This window comes from Canis aureus, chromosome 16, assembly GCF_053574225.1.
Source record: "Canis aureus isolate CA01 chromosome 16, VMU_Caureus_v.1.0, whole genome shotgun sequence".
NCBI lineage: Eukaryota > Metazoa > Chordata > Mammalia > Carnivora > Canidae > Canis > Canis aureus.
Window position 1 is genome coordinate 46,009,962 of NC_135626.1, and position 12,691 is coordinate 46,022,652.

Below are 12,691 nucleotides of genomic sequence, written 5' to 3' on the forward strand. Positions count from 1 at the left end.
ACATGGCGCGCACGTACCCGGATGTGCGTCAGGGGGCCGGAAGAGCCCTGGGAGACAAGTCACAGCCACGTACATGCACGTACACATGTATACGTGCATCCCGTGTGTACGCGGCGCGCACGTACCCGGATGTGCATTCTGGGGCTGCAAGGCGCCCTGCGAGTGAAGTCACAGCGACATACGTGCATGTACGAGCGTATTCGTGCATCCTGTGTGTACGTGGCGCGCACGTACCGGATGTGCGTCAGAGGGTAGGAAGGAGCCCTGCGAGTCGTCACAGCCACGTACATGCACGTAGGCACGTATTCGTGCATCCCGTATCCGCGGTGCGCAGGTACCCGGATGTGCGTCAGGGGCCGCAAGGCGCCCTGCGAGTCAAGTCACAGAGTACTAATGGGCAGCGTCTCGCAGATGCGCGCGTCGGCCTGTTGGCGCCCACCCCACCCGGATCCTGGTTGTAAACGCTGCAGACATGAAAGACGTTTCCCTGTCAGCCTTCCTTCAGTGTTTACTGTTCCCACGAGGTCACCATTATCGAACCTCGTGTTTCTACGGGACGAGCGGGGCCCGTAGGCGGCGTCCGTGCAGAAAGGCCGGTGGCGCCTGGGACGATGTCAGCACCCCTATCCTATAGCAGGGGCTGGGGACACGGCAGTTACCAAAGGTTTCGTTAGGCCTCGCGATCTCTATGGATGACGTGGCTGACTTTTTAAACTTTAACTCAGCTTTAACTTTTAAACTTTGAACTCAAAATTACCACAAAGAATACACCACTACAACCGGAAGAACTGGATGAACATAATTCTGTCTTTGAAAATAAAATAGGTCATTAGCTATTGTCATGGCCAGATTATTCTGGTTATAGGAGATTCACTTTACGGAAGTGATCAACTTCAAGATCAACTTCACGGAAAGACGGAGAGTACGAAGGCTCAAAAGAACGCGGGATCTGCGCGGCGAAGGCGGCCCCGCCCACCCAACGCCACCGCCCCTTCCCGTCCCAGGCCCTCACCAGCGGGGGATCCTGATTGGTCCAGGCTGCTTGGCGTCACCTGAGCCCTCTGGCCTGGGATTGGACAGGCCAGGCTGACCATGTGACTGGTCCTGGCCAATGGGATGTGCAGGGGAGGCAAGCGCGGGCGGCGCGGCGGGGGTCCGGGAAGGGTCTCCAGACTGCGCAGCAGGACCCCCGGACGCCGCCTGGGGCTGCGGCAGCCCTCCGAGCAGCGGAGCCTGGCCTCCCCGCAGACTTGCGGCCGTGTGAGTCAGCGGCCCCTAAGCTGTTTATGCCACCGGGGCGGGGGGGGGTGTTCTGCGCCTCGGCCCCCACCCCCCCCCACCCCCCCAGCAGCCGAGCGGGAGCGGGACACTACCTGTTCCTGGGACTCCAGTTCCCTGTGCTGTAGTTTCTTCTCTGCGCACCGCACCTGGTTAGCGCGGGCTTCTAGTTCGTCTTGTAAAGCCTGAAACGGTGGAAGATAAACACGGAGACGTTAGAAATGACGCTAGAAATGAGACCACCGGAAAGGCCTCGGCTCTAGTCCGCCGTTGCTGCTGTTCCGCAGAGCTCGGGCAAACAGAACCAGGCCTTTAGGGGCACGCCCAGGTGTTTTCTGGTTCAGGAATAGCGAGTCTAACAAATTCCGAAGGTAAGACAGACACTAGCAGGTGTCAGCTCAGTTAATAAAAATGTCTCTGATACCCCCTGCACAGAGACGCAAGCATGCAATGAAGCATAAAGCTGTGGCTAATTACAGCAGCTCTGTGGGTCCACCTGCAAGGTGCGCTGCCCTCGGAGAAGTGTGGTGACAGCCTGGGGACTGTAATGTCGGACCAACACGTCAGTCTTCCAAATAATTCTCCTAGTAACCTTAAAGGAATTTCTTTATTAAGTCATGAAGGATGGTGTGGAATTTGAGGAACCCGTCAGAAGTTTACAGAGAGGAACTCTCTCCGTTGCCAAGTGGCCACTGGAAAAGAATTTTGGTTAATATGGGGAACTCAGAACCCATGAGGTCAATAATCATCATTGCCTCAACTACTATTTTGAGTGAAGAGGTGAATTCGAAAAGATACAATGCATTCAAACACCTTGACATAATTACGGATATGATATGCAGAAAGTTACAGTGAGAAGAAGACAGGCATGGTAACTGTAAAGGTGTCAAATTCTCAAAATAAAATTCAATCAAGACAACAGACTTCCTGCTAGGTGTCAAGAACTGTGATAGCATTCTAAATAGAAGAGTAAAAGAAACCAGACAACAAAAAAATTCCCTCTTCTCATGAAGCTTGTATTACATTGGGGGGTAGACAATAAGCAAATAAGTATAATATTGTCAGTGATAAGTGTAGAGGAGGAATTAAGCAGGGCAGGGGGATATTCTGGAGTGGGGTCAGTGAAGATCTTATAATTCTAAACAGATGGCCCAAGAAGACTTGAGCAAAGACCTGAAGGAAGAGAGAGAGCAAGTCATGGACATCTGCAGGAAGAACCCTCCAAGCAGGGGACACTGTATGTGCAAAGGCCCTGAGGTGGCATGTTCGAGCCAGTGTGGAGAGTGGGCTGCAACCACATCAGAGACATCCTAGATGCCAGGTCCCATCAGGTCACACAAAACCTCAGAGGGCAATTGAGAACTTTAGCTTTTATTTTTTTATTATTATTTTTTAAATGTCTTATTTATTTATTCATGAGACAGAGAGAGAGAGAGGCAGAGAGAGAAGTGGGCTCCTCGCAGGGAGCCTGATGTGGGACTCAATCCCAGACTCCGGGATCATGTCCTGAGCTGAAGGCAGACGCTCAACCACTGAGCCATCCAGGTGTCCTGAGAACTTTAGCTTTTATTCCGAGATAGAAGGAAAGCTACTGGAGGGTGTGGGCAAGTGTTGTTTTGGTTGCCATGAGGAACGGATGGACAAGGGGTAAGGGCAGAAGCAGGGAGGCAGGGCAGAGGCCATTGAAACATACTGGGGAAGGGTGACGGGGAATTGGGCGGTAGCAGGTGGGGGTGAGGGAAGCGTCAGAGCCCTGATATATTTGAAGACAGTGACAGCCCCAAGGGGTGGATGCAGAGCATGAAAATAAGATTCCCAGGATTTGGGCTTGAACAGGTAGAAGGCAGCAGTTAGGGAAGGTTAAGGGAGGGGTCAGCCAAAGATGGGTTGCATTAAGTCTGGAATGTCCAAGCAAAGATACTGGGTTTGCTGCTAGGAGTAAGAGTCTGAGGTTCAGACAGAAATGTCTAAGTCATTAAGAATTCTTCCAATGCAACGCCAGTCTCTTCTACATACAGACCTATACACAGTGGTTCTTAACCTTTCCTGGGGTTCTGGACCCAGCCAGCCAGCATCTGATGAAGGGTATGTGGTTACTCTCCTCATGGAGAAAGTATGCTTATGATTTTGTTTTTGATTTCAGGGAGTCCACATACTGCCTAAAGCCCATCTATGGATGAACCCCAGGCTAAGAGCCTCTAATTTATTTATTTTTAATTTATTTATTTATTCATGAGAGACACAGACAGAGAGAGAGAGAGGCCGAGACATGGGCAGAGAGAGAAGCAGGCTCCGTGCAGGAGCCTGATGTGGGACTCCATCCTGGATCCCGGGATCACTACCTGAGCCAAAGGCAGGCGCCCAACCGCTGAGCCACCCAGGCATCCCAAGAGCTTCTAATTTAAAAAGTTAAATGGGGGGGGGGGGGAGTTAAATGGTTTCAGGACGAGGTTAAAAGCTTTAGGGGCTCTTTGATATCATGCTTGATTATAAAATCCACAATTCAACCAAGTCTGCCAACCAGCTTGAAGGTATTGTTTATAATTCTGTTATTGTGGTCTGAGAATGTGACTATTCCTAGGTTTGTTGATCAAGTAGCAATTTCTTTTTTTTTCCTTTTGGTAGCTACCAGTACAGAGGATCTTCTCCGCTTCTCTGGTGGCATCATGGGGGAGAGTAATGATTACTGTCGTGGGAAGAACGTTGGCACGTTTTTTTGTTCCCAGTCTTGCCTGCTCTCCCCTTCCACCCTTATCCTGCTGTCAGAGTGATCTTCTTAACCCGAAATCTAATTATGTCAGTCCCCCACTGAAATGCTTAAACAATACTCCAGCATCCCTGAGATGGCGTTCAAAGTCCTGAGCGTGGCTTTCAGGGACCTCTGTCCTCTGGCTCTGGCCAGGCTGAGCCCCACGAAGCCTCAGTGTCATGCTGCTGCCATGGCCAGGATCAATAATGCCAGGAGATACCACTGACTGCGTGTGTTTTATTTTTAACCCTCACCGCATCCCCGGCAGTAGGTGTTGCTTCATCTATGCTTGAGAGCACATAATTGAGGCTCAGCGAGGTTGAGAAGCCGGCTCAGGTCCCTGTGGCCCGTACTCAGGCACTGGACTGGAATTTTAAAACACTAACTTCAAATTCTGTACATTTTGCTCCTCGTCGTGCTGCCTCTTTCTCCCTCTGTACCTGTTTTCTCTTTTCTCTGCCTGGAAGCTGCCCCACCTGCTCGCTTGATGGTGTCAATCCTGAGAACTCAGAATGGACTCCTCTGGGCTTTTATCCGTCCAGTGCTTAAGAGAATCACAGTCCAGGTCTGTGCGGGGCTGAGCGACAGAAGCTCAGGGCTCTCTCCCCTTCAGGTCTGCAAGCCGAGGGCCAGGCCAGCTCCACGCCAGGCACACACTTGACACTCGACTCATGTTTGTGGAGGGAGCTAATAAATATTTGAACTATACTCCCTGAGGAAATGTACTTCAATCAGCAGAGCTCCCAAACGTCCTTAATACAGCACGTTAAGCTAAAGGTTATTAGATTTCTCAAAATACAGAATATACCACTCTACCTTCCAAATACCTATATGACATTACTGTTTCTTGTGGCGATATGTTGTGTGGTTTCTGCCACATTAAAAACTACAACACTGCCTGTATTTTTTTTTTTTTTTAGTTTTTGTTTTATTAAAAAAAAAAAGATTGATTTATTTGAGAGAGGGGAAGCGCGTGGATGTGTGTGCACACATGCGTACCCGCAGGGGGAGGGAGTGGTCGAGGGAGAGGGAGAGAGAAAATCAAGCAGACTCCCTGCGGAGCGTGGAGCCTGGTAGGGGGCTTGACCTCATGACCCGGAGATCATAACCTGAGCTGAAACCAAGAGCCCGAGGCTCAACAAACTGAGCCACCCAGGCACCCTTAGTTTTTATTTCACAGAGAAAAAAATAAAGGAGACGTGTATCTCCCTTGTCTTAAACAAAAAATAAAGGAGACATGTACCTCCCTTGTCTTAAACAAAACATTGTTTCCTGCTTCCTGCCCTCGCCCCTGCCATGCCTCCAGCAGCAGACCCTGGGAGTAGCTACATGCAGTGTCCCCTCTCTGTCTCTGCACCTTCTTAGCATCCCATTGCACCTGCCAGCTGTCCTCACCATGCTCCTGAGTCCATTTTCATCACAGTCACTTGTCACCTCCCAAATGCCAAAGCTTCCAGAAGCCAATTTTCTTCCTCATCCCCTGGCAGTATTTGGCCCTGTTCACATCCCAGTGTTTTGAATTTTGAGGAACTAATTCTGCGGAGTGAAGCCAGGGGTCAAGTAAGGCTGCTGTGAGAGTGCAGCAGCCAGACAGGACGCCAGACAGGACAGGAGGGCTTAAGAGAGGGCTGAGGATGGAAGTGATGGGACCGTGAATGGGGTGTCAAGGGAAAGAGGGACGCAGAGAGACCATAAGGCTTTGATGCTGAACGACCATGGAATATGACACTATGAACTACTAAAGGGCCAAGGAGCAAGCCAGAGCAGTGGGGGTGGGATTTTTTTCTTTTTTAAGATTTTATTTATTTATTCATGAGAGACACAGAGAGAGGCAGAGACATAGGCAGAGGGAGAAGCAGGCTCCCTGTGGGCAGCCCAATGGGAGACTAGATCCCAGGACCCTGGGATCACAACCTGAGCTGAAGGCAAATGCTCAACCACTGAGCCACCCAGGTGCCCCCCAGAAAATGGTTTTTGACCAGATGAGTGTAAGGTGCTGGTGGGACTTGACGGGAGACCAGTGACACTGGGAGAGGGTTCTGAGCAGTGAAGAGGGATCTCAGGCTAAGTACGAATGGGCCACTTCCTTGGGGAAGGAAGTAGAAAGAGAAGAGGTTCACAAACCTGACTCCTGGCTGACATCCCTGTGGAGAAGCAGGCGGAGGGGGAGCATGCCAAGGGGGCCGGTGATAACTTGGGGGTCAAGGTGTGGCTGAGAAGTTAGCATTACAGGGCTCTGGCTGAAAGCCTTTCTCAGAATTAGACCTGATTCTATCTCCACACTCCACACAGTGAAAAGATGAAGTCAACCATATTTTATCAATATTATCAAAACAGAAGTGAAATTACATTTGCTTTTCAAAAAGGTACCACTCTTCAAATTTGCTCGTAGTTTGAAGATGTAAGACATGATCTTTTTAAGGTTAATCAGAGAAAGCAGTGTGTCTAGAAATTACTTTTATTATCTGTTAAATCAGTTTCAAAAATTGAAAAGTAACCAAATAATATGCCACTTTCAAAAAAGTTAAAACGTCCTTAGATGAAAGGAAAATGACAGTTTATATTGGCAGCTGTTCCTAGCCTCGTATTCTAAAATATTATTAGGCCATTAGGGTTCCAACCTCAGAATCTGACATAAGGACTGTGTGAAAGTGACCACAATTACTCAATCAGTACAAGCAGGAACATTCTTTCGAGTTGTGGCTTCTTTATTCAAAAACCTTCAGATCTAACATTCAACACACACAAAAAAATCACAACTTTTAGTTTATTCCTGAGAAAAGCCCATGATAATGAAAGAACAGAATGTCCAACACTAAGTCACCAATATAAAACAGAATCCAACTTGCACCACTGAACTGTTTTTTCTGCAAAATTATTCCCCATCTCTCTGCTCTGCTGTGTTAACTTGCATCATTACTGAAAAGGCAGTTCTTTTCTCCCAATTAAACCTGCCTTTAAATGCCATGGAAGTCATCTTGCTGTAGGAAGCTACATTGTGCCGGCTTCCAGAGTGCTTTGTTGGTGGTTCGGGAACAAAGAATGACACTTTCCAGAGGAAAAATGTAAATGACATAATAAGCTTTGCAAGAACAATGAGGGCATACCACTCTTTAAAAGGGAGCACGTTATAAGAGAATTTGATTTGTTTGTTTAAAATATGAAAATAATTAGGGCAAATTAAAGTCTGAAAGACTATACATGTCAATGGACTTTTGCAGGGTGAGGAGGAGCACTGGTAGCTAGTGTGCCCATTGAATGGCACCTGTGTCAGTACTAGAGCTCTGCTCTTGGTTTGGGGATGGGGAAGAGTACTATAGTCAATATTATTTTCACAAAATTTGTAAACATGATTCAAAGCAAACCACTCAACTTGTAAAACCATGCATTAAGGAATTATTTGTAGTCTTATTAAAAACCAAAGTTTCGGGCAGCCCTGGTGGCTCAGTGGTTTAGCGCCGCCTTCAGCCCAGGGTGTGATCCTGGAGACCCGGGATGGAGTCGCACATCAGGCTTCCTGCATGGAGCCTGCTTCTCCTCTGCCTGTGTCTCTGCCCCTCTCTATCTCTCTCTGTGTGTTTCTCTCATAAATAAATAAAATCTTAAAAAAAAAATAAATAAAAACCAAAGTTTCTCTGGCAGTTCAGGATCAATTAAACAAACATGAAATGATGGCAGATACTTGCCTTTTAATAATGAGTAAGTGAAACAAAATAGTTCATTTCAATTATAAAGTGGTCAACAAGGTATTTACTGAAGGGAAAAAGTCACTGGAAGGGAGGAACACTGTGCTATAGTGATAAAAAAAAGATATAAGGTATCTGGTCGGCTCAGTCAAAAGACCACATGGCTCTTGATCTTGGGGTTGAGTTTGAGCTCCACATAGGGTGGAGAGATTGGATGGATAGATAGATAGATAGATAGATAGATAGATAGATAATCACAATGTTCCCAGTATACAAGGCATATGACAGAGACTTTCAGATTTAGTCTTTTAGTGTGAGCAGAAGTCTTTCTAGAGATCTGACCTTGCCCTTAGCCAACCTCTCAGCCAGCTCCACAGATGGAGGTGGGGGTGGGTGTCCTTTCTGGCTCATGAGAGCTACGACCTTATGAACATTTTTTTTTTTAAGATTTATTTGAAAAAGAGAGAGCACAAGAAGGGGAGGGGTAAAGGAAGAGAGAGGAACAGGCTCCCACTGAGCAGAGAGCCCAAAGCTGGGCTCAATCCCATCATGACCTGAGCGAAAGGCAGATGCTTAACCACTGAGCCACCCAGGCACCCCATAATCTTTTGTCAGTGGGCTGTCTGGACAAGCACATTTGTCCTCATCTCATCCCCTAGAATATCTGTGGTCCAGGTTCTCAAACTCTCGACTTACCCATCTTTAACAAAACCTCCATTGTGAGAAATTTGGGAAACTACTTTCCAATCAAAACAGAATCAACAGGAAAAAGCTACCCTTCTCTTGAGTCACTTCTGGAAACACTGTCAGCAGAGTGAACTCTTACCATTTTGTTACCAAGACTGTAGGAGTATGAGTCCCCGATTTTTGAAACAGTTCTCACTGACTTGAAATTTAATGCATTTTACACTTCTATTCTGCCTCATTCGATGTTGCCAAGTTTTGGCAAAACGCCTACGTCTGACCTTTTCACAAATCATCATGAGGCCTACGGGGACATTTTTTCTGAGCCTGCTGTAAGTACACTGAGGGGCAAAGGGTAAACAGACCCTCTCCTTGGTTCTCTCCCATAGACCATATTCCACATATTCTCTGGGACATGGGAATCTTGAACAGTATAGAGTCCCTTTATTTGAAAAACTGGGTTAAAGCATATGTAGATAAAAAAATCATGGATTAAGTTTTGCCCTGTACAAAGTTGGGGTCCTCAAAGTCATTGATTTTGAAGACTTTGGGTTAGGTCTGTGGTCATGAAATAAGGACGCAGACAAGCCTCTGCTGGGTGAAACGCAGAAGGGGCCTCATTTAGCAGAAAGCTCTGTACAGCCGAGGAGTTTAACAAGCAAAAACAGAGTATTTGTACCAAAGATGCTGTCCAGTCCGCCTGGCAAACTGTTGAAAATTGATGGGTAGATGGGGATTTTGCTTATTATTCTCCCTACTTTTGTGGATGTTTGAAAGTTTCCATAATAAAAAGCTAAAAAAAGTTTTAAGCTTTTCCTACTTAAAAAACATGAAGTCACCATATCCTTCCTTTCATGAGGCTTGAATTTACTATCTTACTTCAGAGAAGACATGAATCATTCATCATTCAAAGGGTAGGAGAGATGTAGGAGGACTTCCCCATGTCTGTCCTGAACATAAAGTTAAGGAAGCAAGGAGTGATGTTCATATTTTGACCTAAGGAGAAGATAACTGGAAAGAGAGAAAGAGAAGGCTTACTTCTATTTTCACTAAGATATAATTTACAGACAATAAAATTCCAGGATTATTTTTTAACAGAAGTGGTCTGTTTTCCATTTAAAACACGTAAGATGATTTAAAAGTTTGTGTCATGAAATATCTACTAAGATTATAAAATCTTGATATAAACCATCATCCACTGATTGGTTTATCCATTGCCCGGAAATGACACCTGATCTGTGACTACAGGGAAGAGATACTAATTAGGAAGGAGAAACAGGGATGACTCTCATTTAAACCTTAATTGCCTTTTTAATAACGCCCACACTTGTGGAAGTAGCAGTACTTTAATTCATTTTACAAATGGTGCTGACAATATTTCTGACGAGTAGGTTTTCCTCGACACGTCAACTGACACAGAAAGAGCAGCTGATTTTCTTTCTACTATTGCTAGTGAAAGCTAAGGAAAAATGAAAGAAAAGCAATAAAATTTCACTATTTTGGTTAGATTTATATACTTTTTTTTTTTTTTTTTTTTTTAGCACAGTTTGAACAATTGGGATACAGCAGGAAGACCAAGCCCTGTCTCCCATATGAGGAGATCTACATCTGGGGGGGAGGGAAGATGACACAATGGCAGAATGACATTTTTACTGGGTGGTCTCACTGGCTATTTACAGAAGCCACTATGGCTTCTGTCTGATTTTATTTTATTTTTTTAATAGGCTAAATCTACTAACAAAAGTAACAAGTCTTCAACTGAAATGCCAGTCAAGGTTTTTGTCAAAGTGATTTCTTCATTTAGACCTACATAGGATGAATAACAAATCATAGACAAGTTTTACTAGTGATTCTACAGTGATGGAGAACGGGTTCATACTATAGATCTAAAGAAAATCAGAACCACAGTCACTGCGGAGGCCACTAATTCACAACACAATATATACTATTCACAACACAATAGTATATATTTTTTTCCTTATGGCTTACATTCAGGTTCTTAATTTTTTTTTTCACATTCCAAGCAAGCACTTTCTTCTTCTTCTTTTTTTAACCCTCATAATTCAGTCTCTCGTGATATTGGTATGAAGAAAAGGAGATCTTGGGGGTGTTAACCCCATACATATGTTACTCTTCACATCAGGCAAAATTCCTTTCAGGTGGAAAGATTTTTAGTCCTTGTTGCAACAAACCACATGTATGAGAAACTGTACTTGGACATGAGCCATTGCTCTAGTATGTAGTAGGCTACTGATTCAACACGAAAGGCAAAAGTATCGTGGCCAGTATAAAAAACACGAGTAGCGTTTTCGCCAATGCATAAGAAAATTTTTTATTTCTTCTCTTTTCTCTTTTTCTCTATTTTCAGGCTTTTAAAATTCCTAAAGAACTTCCTTTAAAAGTCCTAAAAATGCACTTTTAAAAATGTTGGCATTTCCTGGTCTTAACACACAGGTCCCAGGAACAGAAATCATGTTATTTGGAGACTATGACCCACGTCTCCTCTTAAAGTAGCCAGTATTTTTCTACTCAGGAAATCCAAAGCACAAATTCTTATCTCAAGTGGTAGAGATTGAGGATCAAGTTCAAGAACTGTAGCTAGGATGTTTCAGGATCATGGAAGAGGGGAACAGAGTGAAAAGTGTTGAAGTCTCACAGACCACCCTTTCTTGCACAAGCCTGGGGAAGAGGAAGCACCCATAAGTCATTTATTTCAATTTCGACTTTCTTACAACGGCTAATCATTCACACGCGTGATCCCTTGAGCCTGCAGCATTCATTCCAATGAACCATGAACTTCTCCTCTATTAAAGCTGAAGGAGGGACGTGTCAGCTATGAGAGAAGGTGGTTGAAGGAATGGCTACAAGCCTCCCAGCACAGGTGGCTGGATGTTGTCATTGACCAATGAGTGGAGGTGGGGAGACAAAGCAGAATTAGAGTATCTGGAAAGGAAGAGAGAAAGTAAGTTTCTGTGTGATCCAGATTCAACGGTAATACGATGCCAATGATGATCATGAGCGCACAGTGCAGAGAGAGATCAATCATGCAGGAAGCACTTTGGGGCAGGAAGACTATGAGTTGAGTGCTAGAGTTGGAGCGTGCACCATGTTACCAGTGTTCCCATCCTGCAGGCACTGGTCCCCAGCTCCAGTAAGGGCCTTCCTGCTGATGGCCCTACAGCTCATCTCCATACACATCTCTTATGTTCCCTGGTGTGGCCTCTCCCACCATCTCTTACGTGTGTGCACGGCTGCCTCACCACCATCGCAGACATATCAAATCCAAGACCAAAGTCAGGGTGTCGTCCTGAACCAGCTTCCCCCCCACCATCCTGCCCATCAGCAACACAGCACTCTTCTTCGCTGCCACCCAGGTTTAAACTCCCAGGCCTCTGTGGGTCATCCCTCGTTCCCTCTCACTCCCGCTTAGTTGTCCGAGTTCCTTCAATTTCTATTTGAAGCTGCTCTTACTTCGATCTTCATTTCTGCACACTGGGATTCCAGTTTTCCCAGTTGTGGCCCCCTGCATCCCCTGGCAGAAAAATTTTCCCCTGAGACTTTTTAGGCCATTCTCCATCTCCAAAAACATAAATGCCTAACCATCTCTTACCCTGTTGAGGTTAGCGTTCCTCTACCTGGTGCCGAATCCTTCCATAATCCTACTGTGCTCAGCATACGAACTCAAAGCTAACATGTTAGCTCCTAGCTCAGGCGCTGTGCTAGGAGCCTTAAATACTCCACTTCCTTTCACAATACCTCTCTGAGAAGCCTTACTGGGGAGGGAGGCAGCCAAAGCTACTACAGATTGCCCAAGCTTTCCAGCTAGAAAGTCATAAAGACAGGAAATGGCCCCAGGTCAGCTGGACACTGCCTGAGCATCTGTCCCATCTGCCTCTCCACCTGCACTTGCTGCTGCCGAGAGGGCCCCCTCTGCACTGCCCTGGGGCCCTCTGTTCCTTCCTTCAGCTTATCTGGAATGCCTTCTACTGTCCACGTTTTCATTCAAAAGCCGCCCGTCACTTGAAATGTTCTGGGTTTGGTCTTTTTTTTTTTTTTAAAGATTTTATTTATTTATCCATGACAGACACAGAGAGATAGGCAGAGACACAAGCAGAGGGAGAAGCAGGCTCCATGCAGGGAGCCTGACGTGGGACTCAATCCTGGGTCTCCAGGATCAAGCCCTGGGCTGAAGGCGGCGCTAAACCGCTGAGCCACCTGGGCTGCCCTGGGTTTGGTCTTAAGATCTTTAGCCTTTAGCTTATGAATCAAAATGTATGAAAAGAAGAAGGAAAAA

At 45.9% G+C, this 12,691-nt stretch overlaps 1 protein-coding gene across 9 annotated transcripts in view; it reads right to left on the reverse strand.

Moving 5' to 3' along the window:
• CEP112 (centrosomal protein 112) overlaps positions 1 to 12,691 on the reverse strand; it is a 392,220-nt gene that overhangs the window by 42,069 nt on the left and 337,460 nt on the right. For 8 of the 9 annotated variants that reach the window (XR_013354742.1, XM_077853716.1, XM_077853714.1 and 5 more), the window contains one exon: positions 1,374 to 1,463. The exons of the other annotated variant lie outside the window; for it this stretch is intronic. Coding sequence is in view for 7 of the 8 variants with exons in the window: in XM_077853716.1 (XP_077709842.1) it covers positions 1,374 to 1,463 (90 nt within the window). In the remaining variant the exon portion in view is untranslated. The remainder of the gene's footprint in view (positions 1 to 1,373; positions 1,464 to 12,691) is intronic. 9 annotated transcript variants of the gene reach the window in all.